This window comes from Colletotrichum phormii, assembly GCF_030913505.1.
Source record: "Colletotrichum phormii strain CBS 102054 chromosome Unknown BDP81scaffold_13, whole genome shotgun sequence".
NCBI classification, from domain to species: Eukaryota; Fungi; Ascomycota; class Sordariomycetes; order Glomerellales; family Glomerellaceae; genus Colletotrichum; species Colletotrichum phormii.
The window spans coordinates 703,840-728,514 of NW_026851455.1; the positions used below are offsets into that span (position 1 = coordinate 703,840).

Consider the following 24,675-nt stretch of genomic DNA (forward strand, 5'->3'; position numbering starts at 1 on the left):
TGCCCCGTATTCGTTCTACACTGCCCCTCCACCGTTAGTATTTCCAAGGGGTTAAACTTGCTTTCATTGCATTGAACACCTCATTCTATTCAGCTTTCAGACGGACAAATCACAGCTGCCCACCGAAACCCTTGAAACCCAACTCCCCCCCCCCACGACATGAGCCTTTGATAGGTAGGCTGGCACAACTCGGCGGGACCTTACCGTAAGGTACCTTACTGCCCGTACGATTCGACAAATACGTAAGATAGCTAGGAGAGGAGACTCTCGTCCCATCCATCTGAGGTAGTTCCAACTTCCAGGCCCATAGCTGCAAGCATTGAAGGCCACCCACTCACGGGAGTTCGGACACACGGACCATCCGCTGGTGTCGTCTCACCTTCAGCTCCCTTCACCGCATCCATCTACCTGGGTCCAGAGGTGCTGAGGTGCATGGTCCCATCTGTAAAGTACCGGGGGATAATAGGTACTACCCACGGTATCCGTAGCTATCTAAGCTTGCAGTTGGCTACCTCCCCAGCTCCCCTCGCACTTACCCCTCTGACGTCGCTCTCTGGACCCTGTTTCATCGCCGCCTTTACCTAACACCAACTCCGAGTTCCCCTCCTCCTCCAAAGCTTCCTTCAAAGACATTCACCTGCTTTAGACCGGGACTCTTACAACTCCCACATCTTCCGTGACACCTTTTTTCATTCCCACCTCTCTATTCCTACTCTCTCCCATTTCGGCCTCATTTCAGCTCAAAAGCAGCTCCCCGCCGCCATGGATCACATCTTCCGAAAGGTGGAGCGGGGCATCGACGCCCTTTTTGGGGATGAGCGACACGCCCACACTCACTCGGGCCACGAGTGCCATGAGCATCATCCCGCCGGTCACGCCGAGAACAGATTCCAGTCTTTTGCGCCTCAGACCACCGGCAATGCCAAGTGGTACGTCGACGGATGCTCCTACTTTTGGGCCGTTTCCGAAGCTATCGAACGTAAGCTTGCACCACGACCATACTCATACCCCAAGCATCACTCATCTCTCTCTGACCATCTGAGCTGCAGAGGCCCGCGAGAGCATTTACATCTTGGATTGGTGGCTGAGCCCGGAGCTGTATCTACGCCGCCCTCCCTCTCAGAATGAGCGTTACCGCATCGACAACCTGCTCAAGGCTGCCGCCGAGAGGGGTGTCAAGATTAACATCATCGTATACAAGGAGGTTGAAGCCGCCTTGACCCGTGAGTGATCCCAACGCCAAGCAGTCATCTGAACCCCATGCTAATAAGTAACGACAACTAGTCAAGTCCTCTGTAAGTCAACATCAGTTGTGTCAATGTATCAACAATATGTGCTCATAGAACTCGAGTCATGCTGACATTCTCATCAAGCACACAAGGACCTACCTGGAAAGCCTTCATCCCAACATTGGCGTGTTTCGACACCCTGACCATGTGCCCACCGGATACGACTTCCAGGCTGAGCTCAAGCAGAACTTCGCCAACATGAACGTCAACACCTTCACCCTGTCCAAGGCTTCCGGCGATGCCATCAAGGCCATCTATGGTACCGCCACCGATGGAGTCACCCTGTTCTGGGCCCATCACGAGAAGCTCTGCCTGATTGACGGCAAGATTGCTTTCATGGGAGGTCTCGATATGTGTAAGTCGTGATGCCAAGCATATATGTCACTCACTAACAGCTTTACAGGCTTTGGCAGATGGGACACCAACAGTAAGCCGAACCCATCTTTCAAGTTCACAGGAGCCGTGTTTAACAGGAACAGGCCATCCCATTGCGGACGCCCACCCCGGCAACCTGGATGCCGTCATTTTCCCTGGCCAAGACTACAACAATGCCCGTGTCTACGACTTTGCTGACGTCGACAACTGGGAGCAGAACAAGCGTGAGCGAGGCCTGGAAGGCTATGCCTTTTCTCTATGCTAACACTGCACCAGTCGACCGCACCAAGAGCTCTCGCATGGGCTGGTCCGATGTCAGTCTCAGCTTGAGCGGTCCTATCGTGGCAAACTTGGCAGACCACTTCGTTGATAGATGGTCCGTATTAGGAATAGTTGATCCCAATGGCGCCAGAGTTGAATACTGACAATGAGTAGGAACTTCATCTACGGCGAGAAGTACGGCAAGAAGAACCCTGGAAAGTACCAGGCTCTGGGAGGAGCAGCCGCCAACGCGGACGCCGGCAGAATCGCCGAGAATGAGACGGAGAGCGGTGGTGGCCACACTAGCCACCTCTTTGGCGATCTCTCTGAGCGTATCAACCGAGGTATCAGTCGCATGGCGGTCAGTGACGACAACCAGGACGATGGTCCCGTTAGAGTCGACCGTGGCAACCGTGCTGCCAACATCCAGCTCACCCGAAGGTAATCAACATTCTCATCTTAACGACGTAAGATACTGACGGACTATCACAGCTGTACGGAGTGGTCTGCTGGTCACCCAACCGAGCACTCCATTGCGAATGCCTACATGCATGCCATCACCAACGCCCAGCACTACGTCTACATGGAGAACCAGGTACACTCCCCCGTCCCCCTTTTCTCCCTCACCTTCATCCACACGCCAATCTAACACAAAACGAAGTTCTTCATCACGGCCACCAGCAAGGAACAGCACCCCGTCACCAACAAGATCGGCCGCGCCATCGTGGACCGCATCATCCGCGCCCACCAAAACGGCGAAGACTTCAAAGTCATCGTCGCCATGCCCGCTGTCCCCGCCTTCGCCGGTGACCTCAAGGCCGACGACGCCCTCGGCACCCGCGCCATCATGGAGTTCCAATACAACTCCATCTCCCGCGGCGGACACTCCATCATCGAGACCCTCCGCTCCGAAGGCGGCATCGACGACCCGGGCCGCTACATCCGATTCTACAACCTCCGCAACTACGACCGCATCAACACCTCCTCCACCATGGCCGACGCCGAAGGTCGCTCCGGCGTCCGCTACGAGGACGCCCGCCGCGAGCACGACGACAACGTCGGCGCCGGCTACGGCGAACAGGGCCAGGGCTACGGCACCCGCGGCGACTCCCAGTACGAACGCTACCAGGAGGCCACCTCCCGCGTCTCGGACCAGACCTGGGACACCGTCTCGGCGTGCTACATGGACAGCGGCCGCGACCTGCACTCGGTCCCCTGGCACGGCGAGCCCGAGGCCGAGCTCGACGCCTACGTCAGCGAAGAGCTCTATATCCACTCCAAGCTCCTCATCGCCGACGACAGCCTCGTCATCTGCGGCTCCGCCAACCTCAACGACCGCTCCCAGCTCGGCACCCACGACTCGGAGATCGCCGTCGTCATCGAGGATCCCACCCCCATCGAGTCCGAGATGGCCGGGCGCCCCTACACGGCCTCCAAATTCGCCACCTCCCTCCGCCGCCAAATCTTCCGCAAGCACCTCGGCCTCCTGCCCGACCAACCCTGCGACCGCCCCAACGGCAACTGGACCTCCATCGAGCGCGGGCCCAACGAATACGACTGGGACTCCCCCGCCGACCGCCTCGTCCGCGACCCCATGTCGCGCGAGTTCTGGGACCTCTGGCAAGGCACCGCCCGCACAAACACCGAAGTCTTTACCAAGGTCTTCCACAACGTGCCCAACGACCGCGTCCGCACCTGGAAGGATTACGACGAGTTCTTCTCCAAATACTTCATCATCCCCGGCGCCAAGAAGGAGGACGACAAGCAAAAGGAAGAGGAGGCCAACCGCGGCAAGGTCGAGTACGGCCACGTCGTGCGCGAGGAGTTCCCCGGCGGCGTGCGCGAGGTCAAGGACTGGCTAAAGCGCGTGCGGGGCAATATTGTTGAGATGCCGCTCGACTTCCTCGTCGACGTGGACGATATCGCAAAGGAGGGTCTGTCTCTCAACAGCTTCACTGATGAGATTTACACGTAAAAAAATAAAAATAAAAAAGACGGTGTGATGATGATCGGTGTTCCGTTTGTAGGACATGAAACAGAATCAACAAAAAAGTAGGAGAAGAGAAGAAGAAAAAACCAGATTTGGGGCGGATCATAGAAACAAATGAAAGAATGATGCGGGTGAGACAGTTTGGAATTTAGAGCCGTGGGAGGAAACAAATGACTCTTTTTTTCTGGGTGGGATTTTTCAAAGCAGCCTCTTCCGGTCCAAAGTCTCGTGTGTGTAACAATGGAACAACAGCTTCTCATTCAAACACTACTACTACTACCCTTTCTACAACCACATCTCCTGAAATACCCGACTCCTCAGGATTGCGAGCCAAAGTGAATCCTATCAGTCGGTAACATCATGTCAATACATGCGAAACATCGTCACAGCAAAAGTCACTCACATCAACAACTGTGCCCAAAGCTACGCACAAATCGAGGCCGAGAGCCATGATGAGTGAAACTGTCAAACAAACAATGTATAATCTGTCAAAGTGGCACGTAGACGCGGAGGCGTTGGTTATATTTCCTCCTCCTCCTCCGCTGCCACCGCCGCCGCCAAACGTAGGGAGTATTTATTATACAGACCTCTAGGCCATATCGGCCAATTCCCACACCAAAGAGAGAGACACAGACACGCAGCGGGAAAAAAGAAAAGTAATAAGAAAAAAAGTCCCCGTCAACTCCGTGAGTAATTCACCTCAATGCTTTGGGTTTTTAATACGTCATCTGCTTTCCCTTCGTGGACGTGAAGAAAAGCACAAAAACACACACCCTTTTGACGTCAATGTTCCCCAAATCGTCGTAGCCTCATTCATGGCCTTCCCATTAGTCCAACTTGCCAAGATCATGCTGTGCCGGGCACCGCTGCTCCTCCAGCCTCTTCCATTCTTGCTCGAGCAAGTTCAACTTCTAGTCCACCTTGCCGTTGCCATTGGGTCCCAGGAGACCCTCCTTCATCAGCTCCTTGTTGCCCCATGATTCTTCCAGGCGGAAGTGGCCGCCACGGCCCTTGCGGGACCGGCTGCGGAACCATGAGAAGGCTCCAAAGGCCAGGCCAAGGATGCAGCCCATGGTCAGGTAGGGGTGCTCGACAAAGGTGACACGAATGTCAAAGAAGATCTTCTCAAAGCTCGAGATGGTGAGCTTAGGCTTGATCTTGGGCGGCGAAGAGACGACCTTGTTAATGGTCTCCAAGATCGACGTCCGAGACAAAAGGATGTTGTTGCCAGTAATAGTGGTATCCCAGTAGCGGCGGTTCTAAATATCAAGTCAGTCTGGCTGCTCATATGCATCTGTATGTCGGCTGTACTTACATCCTCGTCGTTGATAATGACACGGTCTCCGTCCTTGGTATCAATGCCATAGGTGGTACGGATCCATCTCTGCCAGAAGACACTATCAACCCAGGCAAAGCCAACCTGCTTGCGGTCCGACTTGTCCATGTTGATGCGGATGGCCTTGGCTGCGCGCAACGCACGCCCATCGCCGCGGTCATCAGCCTCATCAATTCTGAGCTGCTTGGCATCTCGAAGCTCTTGTCTTTCGTGCTGGAAATTCTGGATCTGCTTATCCATCCACTCGTTGGCAGCACTCTTCAACTCGCGCTTGGCTCTGAGGAAGCCTTCCTGGTCTTCCCTGTTGACGATTCCGAGGACGACAACCTTGCCATCCATGATCTCGCGAGCATTGGAGGCGGTCATCTCAGGAACAATCGGAAGCCAGACTGACTTCATCCAGTTCAAGACTTGGTGAATATCACGCATCTCCTTGGGTGTCAGCGGCTGGTAGTATGTGGGACGGCCCTCTCTGGAAACGAGCAGGCGAGGCCAGGTCGTGATCTTGTAACGGGCGAAAAGAACGGGATCCTTGGTCTTCACAAGCTTAGCCCTGCCAATCAGGCTGAGAGGGATGCGCTCAAGAGCCATGAAGTCCTCAGTCGTAGTGGCATGGTCGTAGAAGTAGATGAAGATGACCTCTTCCTTCTCCTCGAGGACCGCCAGGGACTCAGCGTCTACATCCAGTACTCCCTCGCTGATGTCGATGGCCTTGTTAGCGTAGTGAACGAAGTCGCCGAGGCCTCTCAGGCCATCGTACTCGACACGCTCGCCACCCTTGAAGAAGAGGATGGTGGGGTAGCCGCGGAGACGGACGTCCTTGCAGAGTCTCGTCTCCACGTCGCAGTTGACCTCTCCGATATTCAGACGACCCTTCATCTCCTTGGCCAGTTGCTGCCAGTTAGGTGCCATGGCCTGGCAGTGATGGCACCAGGGCGCGTAGAACTTGACAAACCAGGGGTCCTGGGTCATGGTGACCAAGGTCTGGAATCTCTCGGCACTCAGGGGCACAGAGGCACCTTCTTTGTTAGGCGTGACAGTAGGTTTCTTAACGACGGCCTTGGTAGGAGCGGCGATGGCCTTTTCGGTGGTGCTGGGCTTTGCATCTGCCTTGGCGTCGGCCTTTGCGTCAGTCTTTGTACCATTCTTCGCGTCGTCCTTGGCATCGCCCTTGGTGTCAGCCTTCGCATCGGTCTTGCCCGCAAGCTTATCGTCCTCCTTCGCGGGAGGAGCCTTCGGGGGGCCTTGGTCTCTTCCTTGGGCGGCGTCTTCTCGTCGGCCTTTGCGGGAGTCTTGCTATCAGTCTTGGCATCCGTCTTGGCGTCGGTCTTGTCGTCCACAGACTTCTTCGAATCGTCGGTCTTTCCAGGGGCCGCCTTTTCGGGAGAGGTCTTGTCGCCAGGCTCGGGATACTCGAGGCTGCGGGGCCTGGTTCCGGGCTTGGCCGCCTCGAGGTACTTTTCGAGGATGGGGCTGATCTGGTCAATGTCCTTGACACCCTTGATCAACTCGGCCAGCTCGCCATTCTTGTAGAGGACGGTGCTAGGGTACGACGCGATGTTGTGGGAAGCGCAAAGATCGAAGTAGGCCACGCAGTTAATCGTGGCGAAGCGGAAATCGTAGAGTTCGGTAAAGGTCTTGTCCTCCTTGGACTCGGGCTTCGAGGTGTAGTACCACTCGTAGAGGGTCTGGTATATCGGCGCATAGTCCATGCAATGCGGGCAGTAAGGGCTATTCCATTGTCAGCACGTTGCGCGAAGGGCAGGTAAGCGATAGCATGATCGGGTTACCTGTAGTGCTTGATAAGCATGAATTGCGAGGCCTTGACCTCCTTGTCGAAAGTATCCGGCGTCAGCTCGAGTATTGGCGGCACTTTCATGGAGTTGAAGTAGGTGTTCTCCCGTTCATCCTTTTCTGCCTCTGCTGCTTGAACCCCGGAGAGGAGGGTCGAGCCCAGGAACAGGAACAAAGGTGATAACCTCATTGCGGCGATGAGGGTGCACCGCATGAGTGCGATGACTTTGGAGCGAAAGATAAGTAGCAAATTCTGTCAGATGATGCCAGTAACGACGGCTGAGCAGACGCAAGCAATTGAAGGGGCGCGGCAAAGCGCGGTTGTGCCGTCAATTCGCAATGGGAAGGTGCAGCGTCAGATAGGTGTGGATCGAATGGGAAGTCGCGATTGAGGTGGTTCGAGGGGTTTGCAAAGGGTCTAGATAAAACCTTTTAGATCGCCGAAGACATGGAGGGTAGAAAAGTCGAGAAAGAAGCTAATGTTCCTTTCGTCGTCTGGGTCAAAGCCCCCCGAAAATCGTCCAGCGGCGTCGAAATGAAGGGGGGAAAAGGGTGGTGGTAGGTTAGGTTGGTGTTGCTTTTGGCAAAGGGGGAAGCCAAGCAAAGGGACCAGCGAAAGCGAGCGACAAGACTGGCAGGTCAGGAGAAAGACCGTGTGTCAAGATTCTGTAGCGCGGTCTAGGTTCTCTGGCTGCGCAACGGCTGGCACCAAGAACCAGAACCAGCCAAGCACGGAAAAAGAGGTATGCCTTGTATATGAGGCAACAACGGATGCTTTGTGCGTGTTCTGGGACTCTGGCAAGTCTGGCAGTTAGGCCACCGTCTCCACTGTCAGTCAACCCGTCCGTTCTTGGTATCCTCTGGCAGAGGGAGAACTGCGGGAACTTGTGGTGCCAGCTGCCCGCCTGCTCGATCTGTCCCCACTAACATTGGTTCATTTCGCCATTCAAAGTTGAGCAGAGTTCAATCTTGCATCTTGGGGCGGCAGCGGGGTGGGTCCAAATTGCGATAAGAATAGAAAGCTGCTTATCCATCTCAGATCGCCACTTCAATAGTCAATCGTTGACCACGCGTGCCACGCAAGAATCTCTGGGAACAATAGAAGAGTGTTCCAATGGCACGTGCGGATCGTCATCGCATCCCACGAGGGATAGGGAACTCAAGCTCGGGGCTAATTCAACCCCAACCATATGACCCTGAAGGCATAGCATTTTTTCGTTTGATCCCTAGCCAAACTCTTGTTCCCTCTACACTAAAGCTGAGTCGATGGCTAATCCACACCGTCACTGGTGGTGCTTGAAATCCCGCTGGAGCTGATAATATCACCATCCAATAAGCCCCGTTCAGAACCTCCCGAAGTAGCTAACAAGAAGTCCTCGAGATTGCGTTCTCGAATATCCTCCAGAATATTCTTGAAAGCCAACCACTCGTCAAACGTCGGCACTATCTCGCCCGGCTGTCTAGAGTCTTCCTTACCATACAGCCTGGCCGTCGTGATCTTCATTGGAGTATCGCCAGCCGCGTTCGCTTGATCAGGGTTCAAACCGCGGATATGAGCATCACTCAATATATCAATGAGCCCCCGGTTGGCACTCTGAGCCGCAAAATGGAGCACCCCGGAACCACGCTTATCTACAGCATCAAGCCTGGCCCCGTGTTGGATCAGAAGCTCCAACAACGCTGCGTTCCGCCACAGAATCGTGTCGTGAATAGGTGTTCTGCCTTCGAAACCCCGTTGTTTGGACGGTACGTTGAGGTCCATGCCGGCGTTGCAGAGCAGGTCGAGAGATCGGTCCCAGTAGCCTCTCCTCGGATCCCAACGGGCGACGTTACTTGTACGGCGAGCCCTGTACGAGAGCGGGCACACCCAGTTTGTGTCCGTCTCAACTACCAAAGCGCTTCCTCTCTGCAGTAGTACTTCTACGACATTGGGATTATCGAATGCGAACATGATAGCCGTCTCTCCTCTGGGCCCACGGTAGTTGTCGACCTGGGCATCAATATCTGCACCAGCGTCGAGGAGTGCTTGAGTCATCCTCACCGAACCAGTAAGTTCATACCGCGCTGCGTAATGCAGAGGTGTCCACCCACTCCTGGTAGCCGTCTCGAGGCTGGCACCACGATACAACAGCAAATCAAATGAAGCGTAATCGGCCAGATAGATTGCCCAGTGCAGTGGACACCATCCGTAGCCATCCAAGCTATCGATGTCAGACCGGGCTAGTGTGATTGCGTCTGACAAAGATGTCGAGACGGTCCCGAGCATTGCATCGTGAATCAAGGATGATGTCTCAACCTCTTGGGAGAACGTCAGTTTCTCAAGCATCCGACCATGCTCGGGCTTGAGAGACTGTATCTGGCTTTGCTTCGCGGCATAATAGAGCATGCGAGAGCGGGTAGCAGCGGTCCTGAGAAAGGTCAAAATGGGACTATCAACCGAGTATCGCACCGGATGAAGCTAGCTCACCAGCCAGTAACATTCTCGGCATGTAACGGCCACCCTTGCTCGACCAGGAATCCTGAAAGGGTCAAGTTGACGTCGCGCAGCGATATCTAAAGACGTTGCAAAACGTAACGGTAAGGAGCCGGCACGGTCTACGGATATCGAGATAAACGGACGTACCATCAGAAGAGAGTTCCCATCTTCATCTACATCAGTAGGTAGTACAGTTGAGTTGATGATTCCTCGTTTTATCCAATCGATGTCGGAGTGGTACACACTCGATATCATGACATCTCGCGGAATCAGTCGTGGCATACGGAGGCGAATCGAAGAGCCAACTCCGGTTAGACTTTCCCGAGAAGCAGCAACAAAGAGGGCACGTAAGAGTAGCCATCTGGGGAAGATGTATATCATCCGCGACGTAGCTGGTGCTCCAGCACAGTCCTGAAGGTCGCATTTTCTGGGCCCCAGCAATGATTTGTTGTTATACTCGAGGAAGAGGGTCCCAAATATCAAGCGTAGCCATGTCGGTGTCTGTAGCCTAGAGTAGTGATGACATTGGCATTTGCAATATGGTGTGCATTTCCGATGGACTACGGTTTGAACTGGCAGAATCGGACTGCAGCCGCTCTCTACATATCGTGGATCGTTGGCATTCATAGTGGAAGGCTGGTCTCTGCATTGTAGTGATTCCTCTGGTTCCAGGGCTTCTGCGCACATCTGGTTGAGAGAGGCCCTGATATCGTCTAAGCCGGCTTGATTCATAATCTGCATCTGTCGGTGTATCCTGCACTCTTTTTTCAAAGCCTGTAAAGAGCTTTCAACGAGCTGGCGAAATTCGAGTATAGCCCTGGCTTGATGGGAGCTGTTTGTCGTCAGCTACTCATTGAACAGCACTCATCTGTCAACCTTGCACTTACTCTGCGATGAGATAAGAGCACCAAAACAAAGCATCAAAGAAGCCTTGGTATTGCTTGCCCTGCACTTCAACTTCGCAATATTACTTCTCTCCCGGATCCACCTCGACATTGAGACTCGAAGTTGCCCGCTCATTTCATCGCTAGACTTTGTTCCCGTGAGACGATGACACAGAGCCAGGAGCTCCTCTTGTATACTCTCTAGATCCTGCTTCAAAGCCAAAGTCGGAGCTAATTCAACGTCGGAAGAGCAATATCCCCCTTCTCCAATTCCTGAAGCGGACTCTTAACCTGCTCGATGACGTCCTGGAGGGCAGTGAGTTCGTCAACGAGCTCACAAAAGTCCGCCGGGGCATGGCGAAGAGAGAGCAGTATTTTCACGCCTTTGCCAACGGCTGCCGATGCTTGTATCAAAGCAATGATGCTTGCGGCGGTAGACAGAGGATCCATATTGAGTTGAGCGTCGTGTGAAGATGATCCAAATGAAGCATGGATGCTCTGGCGACTTGAAGTAGGGCGACAGTGGAAGGATGCCAAGCCCATCGGCCTGAGGTGCATATCAGCTGAAAGATTTCGACGAACCATTTGCTCTAAAAATGTGAAGCCAGCTAAAACGGGATCAATACAATAGAGGCAGTGTAGGTGCTTGCAGACGACAGCTCAAGCTATCGCACCACGGGCAAAGTGACCCGAGGCCAATAGAGAGGCCAAGCTCGAGATATCGCTGGAGTTCCCATTTCGCGTTTTATCTGTGGAAAAATGGCGCAACTATGAACTTGTGAAGGGATGTAGTAAGGAGCCATTCGAGTCGTTTAGTAATAAGTGCTTTGCCTGACAATTCAACGACACCAGGTGCACCACACACTACCTAAAGGTAAGAGCAACGACGTCAATACGCTGCTATGGGAGTTGCTCTCACCGAGACAAAGGGCGGCTTCAAAAATTGCCAGGATCGCGAGCATCCCCAGTTTCACATCGAATTTTATACAGTCAATTACTCAACTAAAAATTCGATCAAAAGGTTTTGGCTTATGTCTTGGTCAAGCAAGCACGCTACGGTTGCGTGCCTAAACGGATCTGAGCCGGAGCCACCTGCCTAGAGCAATTACTTGGCACCTCGCTTCTTCCACCGTCCACCTCACAACGTTTCAACCACCAACGCATCTCAAGTGCTTCACTTGCCCATCTGCTCGCCTGACCCAAAACTTCTTTCCTTTGAGAATGCCGCACACGATCACTCATTGATTCATTTTCCGCCATGGAGCGAGCACACAAACGGCAGCGGCGTGCCGAAGACGCGGAAGAACCAGGGCCGACAGCTCAGTCAGACCATCTGGAATCCCTGAACCGACCAATAAGTCCACCCATGAAGAAAAAACAGCCAGGCATGCGCGTTAAGTCGCCGTTCCAGCTGACGACCATTCGGGATCTTCCCGAGGCTGCCAACCGTGACTGCGTGGGCCTCGCAGACATCCTGGGCGATCCTATGATTGCAGAGTGTTGGGAGTTCAACTTTTTGCACGACATACACTTTCTCATGAGCCATTTTGATGAGGATACCAAGGACTTAGTCAAAGTTCACGTCATTCACGGTTTCTGGAAGAGAGAAGACCCGAATCGCATAGCTCTTCAGGTCAGCCGACGATGACCAGCAAAAGCCATTTAACAATTCTGAACACTGACATTTAAAAGGAAGAGTCAGAAGCATATCCTAATGTTGAGCTACATGGGGCTTTCATGCCGGAGATGTTTGGCACTCACCACACGAAAATGATGGTGTTGATCCGGCATGACGACTCGGCCCAAGTGATCATACATACAGCCAATATGATCGCCAAGGACTGGACGAATATGACCAATGCTGTCTGGAGATCACCTATTCTGCCACTCCTTCCGGAAGAGGTGGTCGTCGAGAATGAGACAGCGGACAGCTATCCTTTCGGAACGGGAGAAAGATTCAAATACGACCTTATCAGCTACCTCAGAGCGTACAACACACGAAGACCAATCCTCATAGACTTGGTCGAAAAGTTGTGCAAGTACGACTTCTCGAGTGTGCGTGCAACACTCATTGCTAGCGTCCCGGGCCGTCATCCCATCCACGACACTTCACAGACAACCTGGGGATGGCCATCCCTCAAGAGAGCACTGCGCAATGTTCCTGTCCAGGAAGGGAAGTCTGAAATTGCGGTTCAGATATCGTCCATTGCTACTTTGGGGGGCACTGATAGTTGGCTTCAGAAATGCCTCTTCGACTCCCTAGCCGTGTCCAAAAACAAGTCCCTTACAACACCCAGGTCAACGTTTAAGGTCGTCTTTCCTACGGCTGACGAGATCAGGCAAAGCTTGGACGGCTATGCTTCAGGAGCATCAATCCATACCAAGATCCAATCACAGCAACAGGCGAAGCAATTAGTATACCTGCGGCCCATCTTCTGTCACTGGGCAAACGATGCGCCTAATGGCAAAGGTTAGGGGACAGGTCTCAACCTACGAGTATACAACTAACAAGTCGTAGCATTGAGCGATGAATCAGTGTTCAAAGAAGCTGGCAGACAACGGGCAGCACCTCACATCAAGACATACATTCGCTACGGTGAAAAGTCGATAGATTGGGCCCTCGTCACATCTGCAAACATTTCCAAACAAGCGTGGGGCGAAGCGGCAAGTGCATTGCAGGAAGTCAGGATCGCATCGTGGGAAGTGGGAGTGCTTGTGTGGCCTTCGCTCATCGCAGACAAGGCGACCATGGTGGGGACATTCGAAACGGATATGCCACCAAACGATGCGGGAGACGGCGAACCGGTGATCGGCCTGCGCACTCCTTACAACCTACCTCTTCAAGCGTACGGAAAGGACGAGATCCCCTGGGTGGCAACGATTGCCCATGATGAACCAGACAGGCTGGGAAGGGCTTGGGGTGCTTGGGAGAACTGAGTCCACACGGCGCATGTTCACATCCGTACTCTTCTCGACGTTGGTATCATTATATTGATCCTCGTTTCCCTGCTCGGCATATACTCGAGCAAAAGAAACCATTGCTAATCCATATCAACCCGTTGTCGTTTCTCATGGTCGTTAGATGCAGTGCATAGGGGGTTGCGTTTACGCGCCGACGGCCTCGGGCTCCTTGTTGGCATCGTAGCCGTACTTCTCCTTGAGAGAGTTGACGAGGGTGACGTACTTCTCCTGGGCCTGCTCGGGGGTGAGGTTGTCGTCGACGACCTTCTGCCACGCGCTCTGCTTCGCCTTGCCCTGTAACGCAAACCAAACGTCAGCTTCCATCACGTGCCAAATTCGGGTAGGGGAGCTTCGGTTGGTTAAGTGGTGATGCTGCGTACCTTGAGGTCGAACATGCCAGGCTTGGGGGCGCTGGAGATGTCCTCGCCAGTGCTGACCTTGTACAGGCCTATGTTCATCGTTGCATGTTAGCTACTAAAGGAGCCGAGGTAACAGGGGGTGGGCTTGTGGGAAGCGACGCACCGTAGAGCTCGAGGAGCTCGTCGTTGCCGGGCTTGGAAGTAAGCTTCTTGCTGTCGGAGACAGCCTGCTTGAAGGCTTCGCTCTGGGGGGCAGACATGATGTTTGTTTTAGGGGTTTGGTATAAGGTTTTGAGAGGTTGCGGTTTGTGTAGTAGTGAGGTTATATCCGGGGAAAGGGATTGTTGAGCTTCTCAGTGTTGGGAGGCGGAGGAAAGGGTTGGACGTGTTGGCGGGGTTAGCAAGGAGGTCCCACAGGCCCGCTTCATCATATGCTCAAGTGCGCGGGGCAGCTGATGCTGTCATTGGGTCGGCCCTTGCACCTTGTACCTCAGACCTCTTGCACCGCCACATGTGATTTGGGTGGGAAGCCACAACCTGGAGTGTCGGCTCAATGTCAAGCCGCCTTTCTCCGTAACGTCCATACGTAGGTACCTACTTGCGCAGTAAGGTAGGTAGATTAAACAAGTCATCGAAGCTGCTTGGAGCATCGCCGGACTTTCATTCTGTCCCTGATCCGACGACCAGTCTCATCGGTTTCGAAGATGGATTCTTTGCTCCGCTTACGTGGAAATGCTCACCAGTTCAATGCTTGGCTACCTAGGCACCAGCTGCCAACATCTTCCCTCGACCTGCAGCTTCTTCAAGTCGACGTTAACCGTTTGACCATGCTTACGGCACTTGGCTGGACTGCAATTTGTTTGCCCGTTCGCGTCGTGCAGCAATGCCTTGCACCTCACAAAGCAGCTGCCCGGTCCAGAAGGTGGACGTCCGAGCGCTTGATATCCCCAGACTGGCATCGTACTCTGCAACGATACACGTCTCTTCGAGCAGAGATGGCGGCCAGCGTCTGATATATTCCCAGTAACGAATGTGTTTGTAAACAGGACACATTGCTCGTGCCTCGAGCGGACGATGACAACTTGACTACATCGACCGAAGTATGGCTGCTTCTCTCCGGGAGGGTGTCCGGAATCACTCTCCCCCTGACTAACGAAACTGGCCTTCCATGGATAAAGTCGCACCAGACGGGCTGGTCCGAATAGGACGAATCGGGGGTGACAGCTGCACTCGGACCCGGCATGTTACCTCGATAAGGCACATTGAAGCTCGCTCAAGCAGCTATCGACGCGAGCAGCACATTCAGTGCGAGGAAACATCTTTGGAAACGGCAAATGATATCAACAACCCCTACACCATCAGTCACATCCCGACCTGGACCGGCTCGCGATACAGCATTCCGGCCCAAGCTCACTTCAACCTTTGTTTCCGTCTCTTCTTTTTTTGTTTTCTCGTGCAGCTACCAACTGTGCCAACGTCGAATGACAGTCCGTCATATCGTGTGGTCTGGGTGTGGGGAAAGCCGAACGGACAACGAGGGATCGACAGGCCCACCCACCCCAGTGCCGTACGGACATGAACGATCCAAAGTGCTTGTCTGTCTGACCTACCATCCACCATCCTACCAACCACATGTTGTGTTACCCAAACGGCACGGACTTTGAGACTGAAACCTGGTCAAAAATACTAATGGCACCAATTTGCGTTCTTCATTAGCATTAGCGCAGCCTGGTGAGGGGACGCGTATCCGGACTTTATGAGACAGAAGGGGGGGGGGGGGGGAGGATATATGCCACAAGGATGCAGCCAGGCTTCGATCTATCCCGGGCCCGAGCATGCTATGAGGGGGAATAAAAACCAGACCTCTCGCAGCTCTGGTTGGGAGGTGTTTGCTGATCTGAAGATATCCAGGAACTCCCTGAGAGCCCATAAATCGACAGTACTTTGACCTTCAGACTAATACCCTCACTTAGCTTCGTCAAGACGAGTTGTTCGCGCATTTCTCATCGACACCGAGAAGAACAGAGTCATCAAAGCTTGAATTCACGCAAGAGACAGACAATATGGTCAAGACAGTCGTCGTGCTCGGCGCCGCATACGGCGGCCTGGCCGTGGCTCATCGCCTGCTCAAGTACACACGCCAGACAGAGCCGGACCTCAGAGTGATCTTGGTTTCAAAGGTGAGAGAGACTTTTCTACACTATGATTGGTATACATAGAATCACTTGAGCGTTCTCGATTCTCGAAATCGGACGACGCTTGCAGAAGCCGGGGGTGTGTGTCACCAAGCTCCGGAGGCCCGTGGGGGACGGCGTAAGACAGCTGCGGACGACCCACAGTTTATCTCACCTCTGCCTCATGGGGATTGAAAATGAGATGGGAAGAGTGAGACGCGTGAGGACAAGTGTTGGGAATTGCCTCGGAAGAAATGAATTGCAAGGGAAGCGGTACGCAATACTAACGAGAAATGGCAGACAACTCACTTCTACTGGAACATGGGCTCCGTCCGCGCAATCGTCCCAGGCATCGTCCAAGACGACCAAATCTTCCAACCCATCGAGCCCGGCTTCGCATCCTACCCAAAAGAATCCTTCGAATTCGTCCTCGGCACCGCAACGGGCCTCGACGTAGGACGTAAATCGGCCCTCGTATCAACCGCCTCGGGCCCCAGGTCCCTACCGTACGACTACCTCGTCCTCGCCACCGGCGCCCGCGCCGCGTCCCCCGACATGCCGTGGAAATCATCCTCCTCCCACGAAGAAACCCTCCGCCTCCTCCACGCGACAGCCGACAAAGTGAAATCCGCAAAGCACATCGTCGTCGCGGGCGCGGGTCCGACAGGCGTAGAAGTCGCTGCCGAGATCCGCTTCGAGTTCAAGGATAAAGAGGTCCACCTCCTCGCCGCCGAAGACGAGATCCTCGCGGGTGATTCCATCGCCAAGCCCGTCGAGAACGAGATTACGAAGCTGGGAGTGCAGGTCCGGAAGCACGCGCGCGTTGCGAATTCGCGGCCCTTGCCGGACGGTAAGACGGAGGTCAAGCTTATGAGCGGGAAGGTTATCCGGACGGATTTGTATCTGCCGACCATGGGCCTTGTGCCGAATACGGAGTACCTTGACGCCGGGATGCTGAACGAGCGCAAGTATGTGAATGTGGACGAGTACATGCGCGTCAAGGGCGTCGAGAACGTCTGGGCGTGCGGGGATATCATTTCGTTTCCGAGGGTGGGCTTCATGCTCACGGATAAGCAGGTTCGTCACATTCCCCCACATCCTTCGTTCCTCTCACAATCCTTTTCCCTCCCAAAGATGACTGGATAAACTGACATTTTCCAAACTTACAACAGGCCGCCGGCGTCGTCAAGAACATTGAACTCACAATCAAAGGCAAAGACCAAGCCGTTGTAAAAGGCATGCCCATCGACGTCTACGTCTGTGCCACGGGTCGCAGCCGCGGCGCGGGCCGCATCGGCTGGGTCAAGGCCCCGTCTCTGATGATTTGGGCCGTCAAGAGCCGGAACCTGGGGATGCCCATGGCCGTGCCGTATGCCAACGGTGGCCAATGGTAAGCTGGTGAGCCAGAATCAGAGGCAGAGAAGGCACGGCTTCGGTGTTTGATAGCAGGACACAATTTGGTGTTTTCTTTTTGTTATTCATGTAATTACACTTATACGATTCTACTCAAATAATCTGGTATGTAACTTACAGAGAAGTGGTCAGTAATCTGATCTGAATACTGTCCCCATCATCTGAATCGCTTCTAGTCGCATTCTCTGTACTTGGGACTCCGTTATGGTCACCCAGCAATCCTCTGGACAAGTCTCGTGTATCACTACCGGAGGAGTAGGCCGCCACAACAAGAATGATGAAGAACCCATTGCCTCAATTTCCATTCTTTATCGACCGAACCTTTATTTTCTACCCCATAGAAGTTCAATCTTCAAGACACCTGTGCAAACCCTCCTCATCTCATCAAACTAAGCAGGGCAACGGCAAACATTATAGTCTTACATGCACGTAGAATATGCCCAGAGATGGAAAAACAACTCCCTGAATTGGACGTGGAAAACGGTACCCAACCCAGACCAGGCCCATCATCCCCCTCGGAAGAAGAAAACATATAAAAGATAACCCAAGCAAGCCGCCCGCCCCGCACCTGAAGAAGACGCTGTTCAAATTTGGATTTTTTCCCTCTCTCCCTTCTCTGTCTCTCTCCCTCTCTTGTCCTCATCTGCTGGACTTCTCATCCTCAATCTCCCTCCGCAGCTGGTCAAGCACGTGCTGCCGCGCCGAGAGATGCGTCTCAAGACCCTCAACCTGCTCCTTGACCGTCTGCAAATCATCCGATACCCCCTTCAGCCCAGAACCGCCGCCCTGTCCCTTGCCGGCACCGCTCTCGAGGTCCTTGAGCTCCTTGCGCTTGTAGTCGAGCAGCTGCTCAAGCTCGCGCTTGACGAGGGCGGGTTTGCCGTCGCGCTTACCGCCCTTCTTGCGCTCGACGTCGGCCTCGATGCGGGCCATCTTCTCGTCGAGCTCCTGCAGCTGCTTCTTGAGGCGGACCTCCTCCCAGTCGTCCGTCTTGGCTGTGGAGAAGTCGGTTCCGCTGGATTTGAAGCCGCTGCGGCCCAGGCGGGTGAGGTACTGGTCGCCAAACTTGGCCTTGCGGCCCGTCGCTGTCGAGTCGTCGGCCTTTGTCGCCCATCGGGAGGCGCCCGGGGTCTGGTTGTCTAGTTGGTAGTCGATCTGGTTGCGCTCAAAGGAGGCGCGGAGGGAGGCGGGGACGGTGCGCGGGATGCGGAAGCCTTCGTGGCGGTTGTTGAGAATGTGGAGGAAGGCGAGGCAGGCATCTTTGTTGATGGAGGGGCCGGCCGAGGGGTTGATGAGGTTCCAGGCGGAGCGGATGTCGGTGTCGGGGACGTCGAGGGATTCGTAGAGGTCCTCCAGAGCAGTGACTGTGAACGAATCGCCCCGTTAGTAAAAGCGGCACGGCGGATAGGGGCGCGCGCAAGTGAACCTACATGCTACTTGTCCCCGTGCATCCCGGTTCTCTTGGTATATCGACTCATACTTGGACTTGTCCGCTGGGCTCATGTACCAGTCGAATCCGTCCTTCAGCCCTGGCGAGTCTGGGTCGTCGTCGACTTGCTCGAACGCCACTTGCCTTCCTGTGAGCGCGCGATTCGCCTGGACGAGATGTGCCTTGGACTCGGGGACGAGCCAATCGGGGAGTGTCGTTGGGACATCTGAGTATTCCTGCCCATCCGAATGCGATTAGTACCTCTGCGCTACTCTCTTCCCATAAGCATCCAATTCGAGGTATACTCACGCCGTTCAGAATATCGAAAATAACTCTCATAGCAACGCAAAACTCCTCAAAGTCGAGATTACCATCATTGTCGACGTCGGCGAGATCCCACACCCTCTCGAGCTGGTTGTCCGTCAGGCCGCTGTTCTTCAGCACCGGCGCGGCCTGTTCTCCCGTCAGGAACTGGCCCCCGCCCGTCCGGGTGGAGAAGATGTTCCAGTACGTCTCGATTTCTTGTGCTTCGATGCGAGGAGGCGCCATGGTGTGCGGTATGTGTGGGTTTGTTCGTGTGTAACAGGGAAGAGCGTCGGTGGACGGAGGTTGACGAAGGGTGGCCGGGCTTGGATAAGTCGAGCTGGCTCGGGCCTTCGTTCGTGTGGCGGGTAATGCGGTGCGCAGATAGCTGATGCGTCTCTGGAGGCTGCTTGATGGAGCAATTCGACGCAGGTTTTGGGGTATCTCGTGAACCGGAGATGGTGAGGGCTTGGCCGGAGAGGTGTCGTTGTTGCTGAGTGGATCGTCGTTAGGCCGCGTGGGACGGGAGCTCGGCCAAGGATGTGGATTTGGGGTAATCGGCGGGTTGGAAGTGGGAGGCAGTGCTTCTGTAACTTGGCTGAGCGTGCGCTCGGTGAGGGAAGCTCGGTGATGCAAGGTCGACCCACACCTCGCCGTCACTAACCCCTGTTCACTTAGCTCATCACCGACTTACATAATAGTGGCATTCCCAAGAAGCCTGCTCAACGACATCTCACCTTCTCCCACGAAGCAGGTATTATATCACGAAACAAAGGGGCCATCATTCTGAGCAACCTGATGTTTTCCTTAGCACAAGATATCGCACCATGGCGATGGGTATCTCAATATAATTAAAGGGTCTTTGCCCCAAGAAAACCTCCCGAATTCCAAATGGGTATCATCCTCCGAACCAACGTCATATGCAAGCCATCCATAAAGGTGCGAGCAAAAGAAAAAGGTATCCGAAAACCTGAATCCTCCCCAATTTTAAACTCAAAGAAAGACATCCCTCCAAGTAGGGCTGTGATACGCAGCGAAGACCAAAATATGTCTCGTTGCAAAAGAGAAAGCAAGAAAATAGCCAGATGACGTAGCAAGAAAGTTCTTGCAAACCAGGAGACGCGATGGTCGTATGCCTGGCTTCTGTGTTCGCCTTTTCTGCTGTAATGGTATTTCTTTTGTGATTTTGTGCTGCCTCCAAGTAGGCAAAGTTTGTTGCGTAATGCAATGCAATGGTTCTTGGTGGCCAAGCTAGGCTTGCAACATTGCTCTTCATGATGCTTCTCCATGCCACTGGGCAGCTGCGTGGTCGCAAGCCGATCTGTTATATCAGTCGTCTGCTCGCTCGCTGTCCTTGCGCAGTTGAGCGGCGGCGGTGGCCTTCTCAGCCTCAATCTCTCTGCGAATGCTGGCTGTAACGCCCGGGAACGGGGTTCTCGCAGCATTCGGCTGGTAGTGGATCGAGTAGATGCTGTTCGGCCACGAAGCCATGTTCATAGCTAGTCGCTCTCGGGCAAGCTGCATAGCTATGTGAGAAGGCCACCCCTTCTCAACCATCTTCATAACGTAGTCCGCGCCATCGGGCACCTTCTCCCAGAACTCCTCGTACGTCTCATACTGAGGAGGAAACAGCCTGCCATGCTTGTCTTGGCGAGGGGCTCCCGGAGCCATTCGGTCGACTTGGCTCGGGTTGTTAGCTGGAGCAGGAGTATCCGACGATTGCTGGAAGGATGCGCGGTTCGGACCGGGCGCAACGGCTGGCATGGAGGCCTCTCTTCCGGTCAGGTCCTGGATTTCGGGCGGGGGCATGGGCGCCAGAGGGCGAGAATTGGCTCCAGGAAGCGATGGTTGACGCAAGTCAGCGGTAGACGACTGCATTTCAGAAGTGAAAGACGTAGGCATAGGCTCGTAGCTTCCTGGCTGGCGACGATAAGTAGTGAAGTCAGTCTCCTGAGCAAAGTATGAGTTCGAAGGAGGATATGCTTCAGGACGCGACGATGAACGGTGCTCAGTAGTAGACGAGTGCATGCCTGGAGTAGAAGACACGGGCAGAGCCTCTTGGCTTCCCAGATGACGGCCATAAGATGTGAAATCGGTCTCCTGAGCATTGTATGAGTTCGAAGTATAGGGACTAGGAACCGACGAATGGCGCAGCTGAGTAGCCGACGATTGCGCACCAGAGGTGAAAGACGCGGGCATGCGATCGTAGCTTTTCATTTGGCGAGCGTCAGCTCTGGAATCGGGCTCCCGAGGAAGGTACGAGTTCGAAGACTCATAGGCACTAGGAAGCGACGATTGACGCAGCTCAGCAGCAGATGGCTGCATGCCGAAAGAGAAGGAATTGGGAATGGGATCGTAGCTTGTCGTTTGAAGACCATCAGCTCTGAAGTCGGGCATCTGAGGAGTGTACGAGTTCGAAGGTTCATTGCTGTATCTTGAGACTGGCGTCATTCTTTCCTCGAACTGGGCAGTTCTCTGCGTATGAGGCTGATCGACGCTAGCTTGACGACTGCTCTCGGATGACTGGTTCGTCTCCCGCTTGGTTCGAGGTTTCTGAGACACGACAACTGTAGGCGCTTGAGGGGCCATTTGCTCGGGGCCAGGAACTGGGTTATTGCCTGCCGGAGGTGAAGCAGCGTTTGGAGCGGGAGAACTGTTCGCGGGGGTCTGCATAGCCGTTGCCTGGTTCGCGACCTGATTCGCAGCAGCCTGTGCGGCGGCAATGTCCTCGGGTCTAGGATACTTGCGGGGACGTCCTCGGCCACGCTTGACGGGCTGGAGTACACCGTTGGGACCCATCTGCTGCGGTTGAGGTAGAGGCGGCGGAACGACCGTGGCCTTCTTCGATCTGCGGGCTTTCTTGGGCTTGTCGGGAACGTATTCTCCATCGCTGTCATCAGCCGGACGCTTGCGGGATGGCTTGGTAGAGCTCTTCGTGGATGGAGGCTCGGGACTATCCTCGCGCAGGGCCGGAGTTCGGGGTATGTTGTTATGTCTCGCGGGAGGGACAACCATGGGTCTCATAGGAGTAGCAACCACAGGTCTCGCAGGAGTACCACCCATAGGTCTCGTGGAAGAACCAGCTGTAGATCTCGCAGAATCACCAGGCAAGTCAATGACAGCGCGCTGCGAGCCTCCGGCGACGGGTATAGGGTTGTTGTAGAAAGTGATTTCTTCCTGGGTCACTGGGACCACGGCATCCTTCAGGGCGAAACGAGGCTCCTGTGCTGCAGGGACCGCAGAGACCTTAGAGATTCCAGAGGCTCTCGAGACTTGAGAAACCTGAGGGAGTGCAGAGCTCTTGGGGATCTGGGGAACTGCAGAAACTCTGGGAACTTGGAACAGGTCAGGGGCTCGAGAGACCGTGGGGAATTGAGAGGCGGCAGGTGCTTCAGAGACGGCAGGTGCTTTGGAGACCGCAGACACTTCAGGGACTCTAGAGAATCCAGATGTGTTGGTGCTCGATATCGGGTTCGACAGCTCGTTGTCGAAGTTGGCGTTCGAGCTCGCGTCAGGCATGGCCGCGTCAGGCATGTCCTCATCATGGCTGGCCTCCTGAGCAACAATCTGCTGAGCGGTCGCCTGCGAAGTAGGCATTTCCGGTCGCTCAACTGGAAGTGCCATCTCGTCGAGGTACCATTGAGGCTTGGTGTTGCGGAGAATTGCCTTGAACTCAGACGACTGGAAATATTCGTATGCAGGCGAATCTGAAGGGGACGTATTGGGATCCACCTCATCGATATAAGAAAATACGGGCTGGAGTACCGCTGAGCTTGCGCTCTGTTGAGCCGGTTGGTCATCTTGAGCTTGTAATTCGGGGAGAGACAGGTTCGTAAGGATGCGAGTATGATCCACCACCGGCTCTGGCTCCGGAGTGCTAGGGCAGGGCATAATCTCCTGGGCCTCGGGCAAGAGTCCATCGAAGGGGAACGAGGGAACAGCAGGCTGATTGTTGACTTGAGCCTTGGGGAATGCCTCGTCTAGAACTTCATCGCCTGGGAGTTGGTGCTCATCGGATTGGTCATGCTCCTGCACTGCAGTAACTTCAGGACTGCCATCGGCAGCAGACTGAAAGTCCTCATACGAGATAGCGGGACGGTTGCGATACTTGTGGACTTCGGTCGGAGTGTACAGCTCATCCATGTCCAGGTTATCAAAGACCCACGCATACTGCTGATCGTTAGTCTTGTTCTCGTCTCAACTTCAAAGGAGAGAGCCACCTGAAGTGAACCACTAAGGAGGCAAAGAGATGAAAGAATGAGAAGGAGCCTACCTGGTTGTTCTCGCCAAACATTGGGTTGTTCCGAGCGTACACTTGGCCGGTACTCTGAGGCTCGCTGACCGACTCTAAAGTAGGAGTGTCGTGCTGCTCGGTTGGATTGGCTGAGGAAGATGTGCTCGCCGGATTACCCTTTCTATGGTCCAAGTGAGGGAGGTAGGCTTGGATTTGAATCATCCTGTTCACCAACTCATGGTGCTTCGGGTCGAACTGGTCATGCCAGGATTGCGGTCCGTCATGGATCTGGGTGTCGACTTCGTGCAAAGCGGAATCCTTGGTACCCTTCTCGAGGATGGCGATACAGGCGGCCAAGATCTCACGCTCGATGTGAATCTCAAGAAACCCCTCAGAGATCCCGCGGCATCTCTCAAGTCCTCGGATGTGCTCACCCAGTCCGATTTGGCGCAAGTACTGATACGCCTTCTCGTACTCGTCGTACTTGATGGTGTGAGTGGGAAGGAATGGCTGGTTAAGAACATTCATGCCGTCTCTCGGAGGCGCTCGCTCATGGATCTGGTCGAGGAGTTCAGACGGGTCCATCTCATCACACGTCTTTGCCCTCGCCTGGATCTCCCGGTGGTGCTGTATATAAGACACAACAAAGGTGATGACTTCTGGAGTCGTGAGGCCCAAGGCTCGAGCTGCCAAGGCAAAGGACTGGGAGCCACAAAGGACCTCCAACAAGATCCATTGGGCGCCATGGCTCAGGTGAGCCCAAGAAATGGACTCACCCTCGCCTGGACTGCCCCAGTCCATGCTGTCCTCGCCTTGGACCTCCCGCTCCTCGGCCACCGGCCGGTCGTCCTCCTCCTCCTCCTCTGCGGCGTGTCAGCGGGATACACGATAGGCAGGGGGGAAGGGTACTAACCGTCGTCACTGAAGTGCTCGGGGGAGAGGTTCTGCTCCCGCAGCCAGGCGTCCAGCTCGCCCCGGTCTCTCGCCTCCACATACTCATCCCCCTGACCCCTCTGGTCCAGGGGGATGGTTGGGAAGGACGCCCAACGAGCCGCGCCGGGGTCAAAGACCGGGTCCGGGTGAACCCAGGCCGGCCTCTGAACCCCGAGCGCATACTGCTCCTGGTACCTTCCCCTCTGAACTTCTTGAGTCGAGCGCCGCAGCGCACGCCTCCGGCCGCCCGCTTCCTCCATCTTTCGATGGGTATTATGATGCGATATTCCGCTGGGGGCGGATTGGGATGGAGGAGGGTGAGTATGATGATTGTGCAATGGTGGTGGATGAGGCAAAGTGAGAGGTAAGTGAAAAAAATGAGGTGTGGGTTGAGGGAAAATGGATTGTCAACAGTCAAGTGAGATTGTTTTGACCGGAAATATCGCATTGGTGTGTGGGATGTA

General features: G+C 54.5%; 10 protein-coding genes across 10 annotated transcripts; 3 read left to right on the top strand and 7 right to left on the bottom strand.

The window, feature by feature from the left end:
- The first annotated feature begins 459 nt into the window (after positions 1–459).
- BDP81DRAFT_351682 (uncharacterized protein) lies at positions 460–4,367 on the top strand. Its single transcript, XM_060586219.1, has 10 exons — positions 460–979; positions 1,050–1,223; positions 1,285–1,295; positions 1,374–1,644; positions 1,693–1,716; positions 1,769–1,888; positions 1,941–2,040; positions 2,100–2,366; positions 2,418–2,520; positions 2,587–4,367. The coding sequence occupies exons 1-10, from the start codon at positions 763–765 to the stop codon at positions 3,898–3,900; spliced, it is 2,601 nt and encodes an 866-aa protein (XP_060443775.1). The 5' UTR covers positions 460–762; the 3' UTR covers positions 3,901–4,367.
- Positions 4,368–4,372: 5 nt separating this feature from the next.
- BDP81DRAFT_430951 (thioredoxin) lies at positions 4,373–7,641 on the bottom strand. Its single transcript, XM_060590651.1, has 4 exons — positions 7,042–7,641; positions 6,596–6,982; positions 5,231–6,503; positions 4,373–5,174 (listed from the first exon to the last, which is right to left on the bottom strand). Exons 1-4 carry the CDS (start codon positions 7,257–7,259, stop codon positions 4,827–4,829), a joined length of 2,226 nt encoding a protein of 741 aa, XP_060443776.1. The 5' UTR covers positions 7,260–7,641; the 3' UTR covers positions 4,373–4,826.
- A 788-nt stretch (positions 7,642–8,429) lies between these two features.
- On the bottom strand, positions 8,430–8,681 carry BDP81DRAFT_294372 (uncharacterized protein; the record flags this gene model as incomplete). The annotated part of the gene is made up of 1 exon (XM_060583088.1): positions 8,430–8,681. A coding segment is annotated over one exon (252 nt), but the record flags the coding sequence as incomplete, so codon positions are not given.
- A 354-nt stretch (positions 8,682–9,035) lies between these two features.
- BDP81DRAFT_491782 (ankyrin repeat-containing domain protein) lies at positions 9,036–10,145 on the bottom strand (the record flags this gene model as incomplete). The annotated part of the gene is made up of 3 exons (XM_060595318.1): positions 9,036–9,474; positions 9,513–9,598; positions 9,669–10,145. Coding segments are annotated over 3 exons (1,002 nt in total), but the record flags the coding sequence as incomplete, so codon positions are not given.
- A 331-nt stretch (positions 10,146–10,476) lies between these two features.
- On the bottom strand, positions 10,477–11,108 carry BDP81DRAFT_46307 (uncharacterized protein). The gene has a single exon (XM_060593972.1). It carries the CDS (start codon positions 10,988–10,990, stop codon positions 10,637–10,639), a length of 354 nt encoding a protein of 117 aa, XP_060443779.1. The 5' UTR covers positions 10,991–11,108; the 3' UTR covers positions 10,477–10,636.
- Positions 11,109–11,663: 555 nt separating this feature from the next.
- BDP81DRAFT_322967 (tyrosyl-DNA phosphodiesterase) lies at positions 11,664–13,342 on the top strand (the record flags this gene model as incomplete). The annotated part of the gene is made up of 3 exons (XM_060584747.1): positions 11,664–12,038; positions 12,098–12,875; positions 12,924–13,342. The coding sequence occupies 3 exons, from the start codon at positions 11,664–11,666 to the stop codon at positions 13,340–13,342; spliced, it is 1,572 nt and encodes a 523-aa protein (XP_060443780.1).
- A 168-nt stretch (positions 13,343–13,510) lies between these two features.
- BDP81DRAFT_322913 (acyl CoA binding protein) lies at positions 13,511–13,985 on the bottom strand (the record flags this gene model as incomplete). The annotated part of the gene is made up of 3 exons (XM_060584743.1): positions 13,511–13,660; positions 13,747–13,814; positions 13,889–13,985. 3 exons carry the CDS (start codon positions 13,983–13,985, stop codon positions 13,511–13,513), a joined length of 315 nt encoding a protein of 104 aa, XP_060443781.1.
- A 1,549-nt stretch (positions 13,986–15,534) lies between these two features.
- Positions 15,535–17,405, top strand: BDP81DRAFT_46350 (uncharacterized protein). The gene is made up of 3 exons (XM_060594034.1): positions 15,535–15,905; positions 16,200–16,976; positions 17,072–17,405. The coding sequence occupies exons 1-3, from the start codon at positions 15,789–15,791 to the stop codon at positions 17,291–17,293; spliced, it is 1,116 nt and encodes a 371-aa protein (XP_060443782.1). The 5' UTR covers positions 15,535–15,788; the 3' UTR covers positions 17,294–17,405.
- A 546-nt stretch (positions 17,406–17,951) lies between these two features.
- BDP81DRAFT_462224 (actin cytoskeleton-regulatory complex protein END3-domain-containing protein) lies at positions 17,952–19,290 on the bottom strand (the record flags this gene model as incomplete). The annotated part of the gene is made up of 3 exons (XM_060593871.1): positions 17,952–18,676; positions 18,743–18,977; positions 19,051–19,290. 3 exons carry the CDS (start codon positions 19,288–19,290, stop codon positions 17,952–17,954), a joined length of 1,200 nt encoding a protein of 399 aa, XP_060443783.1.
- A 1,083-nt stretch (positions 19,291–20,373) lies between these two features.
- BDP81DRAFT_395643 (uncharacterized protein) lies at positions 20,374–24,471 on the bottom strand (the record flags this gene model as incomplete). The annotated part of the gene is made up of 3 exons (XM_060588086.1): positions 20,374–23,214; positions 23,318–24,141; positions 24,192–24,471. 3 exons carry the CDS (start codon positions 24,469–24,471, stop codon positions 20,374–20,376), a joined length of 3,945 nt encoding a protein of 1,314 aa, XP_060443784.1.
- Positions 24,472–24,675: the final 204 nt, after the last annotated feature.